This window comes from Penaeus chinensis, chromosome 31 (genome assembly GCF_019202785.1).
Source record: "Penaeus chinensis breed Huanghai No. 1 chromosome 31, ASM1920278v2, whole genome shotgun sequence".
Classification (NCBI taxonomy): Eukaryota; Metazoa; Arthropoda; class Malacostraca; order Decapoda; family Penaeidae; genus Penaeus; species Penaeus chinensis.
The window spans coordinates 26,063,508-26,066,007 of NC_061849.1; the positions used below are offsets into that span (position 1 = coordinate 26,063,508).

The 2,500-nt window shown below is 43.5% G+C and overlaps 1 protein-coding gene across 1 annotated transcript in view; it reads left to right on the top strand.

Moving 5' to 3' along the window:
* Positions 1-505, top strand: part of LOC125042165 — a 2,572-nt gene extending 2,067 nt beyond the window's left edge. The window contains exon 5 of the mRNA XM_047637637.1: positions 1-505. This exon is cut by the window's left edge and continues 65 nt beyond it. Coding sequence (XP_047493593.1) covers positions 1-274 — 274 coding nt within the window. The 3' untranslated portion in view covers positions 275-505.
* Positions 506-2,500: the final 1,995 nt, after the last annotated feature.

The following is a 2,500-nucleotide window of genomic DNA, read 5'->3' on the forward strand; positions in this document are numbered from 1 at the left end:
AGTGTTCGAATGCAGCGCTGGCGAGCTCTACGACGAAGGCTCTGCAAAATGCGTGCCGGCAGAGGACCTTCGACCTCGTCCCTTTGTATGCGGCTGCGACGACGGGGCATTTCCGGACACGATCGACTGCAGCCGTTTCCACATCTGCGCCGCAGGGAGCGCGGTGGGAGAGCCGTTGTCATGTCCAGAGGGCCACTTGTTCGACAGCGAACGTGGTTTCTGCGTGCAGGGAGAGTGCTTGGTGAACGAGTGTCTGGAGGCTGTTCGGATTTGAGCTTTCCCAAGGCATCCCGCTGATGTGTATCGAAAGTCTATTTTAATTTGATTTGTTGCCACGGAGGAAGGCAAGGAGTAGAATAAATGGAAATTGCAACGGATGCAGAAAGTTGATTGGATATTATCTAGCCTCAGAAATTAAAATAAATTGGGATACTGACTGATTACATACTAAATGAAGATAAATTTGGAATACTGACCAAATAAACTTAATTTACCGGCATTGAAATGAAATGTGTTTTACTCTTCTCTACATCACGTTTTTGGCCATCAAAATCGAATCCTATTTGCTTATTAACATCTATTAACATCTTATGGACGACATAAGCGCGCGCGCGAACACACACACACACACATACACACACACACACACACACACACACACACACACACACACACACACACACACACAAACACACACACACACACACACACACACACACACACACATACACACGTACACGTGTGTGTGTGTGTGCGTGTGTGTGTGAGTGTTTGTTGATACGTAAAAACAATGTCAATTCCAGTTCCTTTAAACATATGGCATTTTTCACTGAGGGACGGGTTGTGCGGAATAATTAATAGATTGCTGGCACTCTCCTGCTGAGTATTACGGGAATGACCATGACATTTCCATCTCGCAAATAGGTTCCAATAAACCGAAAGCTTAAGCAAGCTATTTACATAAATAAAAGAACTTCGAGAAAAGGTAATTTACCTGAATCTTCTCGATCTACTTTAAAATTGATAGTACGAGCGAGGTTGCTAAGTTTATTTTTATCATCGAAATCCGAATGGTTCATTTGCAACATAGAAAAAAATATCATTAACATGACGAAAGCAAATCGTGTCAGGAGGGAGAATAGAAAGAAAACATAAAATTCGCAAGAACCGAGTTTAGACCCAATGTAGTACCATTAATTTGTTAATCTAGTTTCATGGCTTTCTTGGCGAGCGCCCTTTTGCCATCCTCAGCGTTGGTCTACCATTGGCAGGACTATATTTTTACAACTTGAGCGTCTGGTGTGAACATTTCTGACCTATTTTGGAATTGGAACATAGTCTGTCTCCGGATATTTTGCATCAGATTCTGGTGTGGTAATCCCCTTACTTTTCACAAAAGATCTGATCAATCTACCCAAGTCATGATTTCTCAGATTGTCTCGGGAAGGAATAACTTAGTAAGTAGGATCATTCTCAGGGAAGCGAGCAAGGAGCTAGTATAGATTGAGTAGGTGGTCCCAGACTGTGGAATTAACAAGTTCTAAGCGGGTCTCATAATATAGTCGTTGGTTGGACATGACATGGTCCTGCCAGCCATACCGCATGATCCTCTTGTAAAAGGCATCTAGACAAGACACCAAAGCATGGAACACCTTAAAGACGTGTAGCTTGCTTGTTTTCTAAATATTCTTGTTGAGTAAGCTCGTGGCACCTGCTGCCCTGCTAGTAATTCTACTGACTTCATGGTCTGACATACCAATGTCACTGACTACTCTGTGTCACTTCGGTATCCTCGTCATAAGCATAGATTAAATAAATTCTCCTAGTAGTCCCCTAAAATTATGGATCTTGGTATCGGTCCATGACACCTCTAAACTCAAGAGCTTCACCTACTTCCAGAATGTAGCAAGAGTCACCATTAGGGTTTCCAGAGACTCAGACAGGATGGCAACATTATCAGCAAGTTCATTGGCCATTATATTACCCAGTTCATACAAGTGTTGAAATGTGTTAGTGCAAGCCACGCCTCACTCCTGAAGAAACTAGACTTTACAGCACTCTAAGTACCAATATACAGGCGATCTATTACTCCAATAATCCTTGTCAGAATTCCCCTGAGTATCAGGAACTCCAAGAGTGATTTGCAATGTACCGAGCTGAATTGCTTTTTGAGGTCAATGCAGGCAGCCCACAACCAAACTCAGAACGGCATTCTTCAATGACCCAAATGCCAAAATGTGGGCTATTGTGTACTTGCCGGGAGTGAATCATGCTCTGATGCCTTAGTAGATGGTCTCTGATGCAACTCAGGATGAGAACATTGCCTGGTACGCTGAGCAGTGCAATCCCTCGGTAATTGCAGTAGTCTCATCAATTTCTTTTCCCCTCTCAGAGAAGTATGTCCACACCCCTCAGCTGGTCCAGGAGAATAGTACTGGATTGCCAGATTGCAGCCAGGACACCATGTAAACTCTATGCAATGGGGTCACCATCAACCACA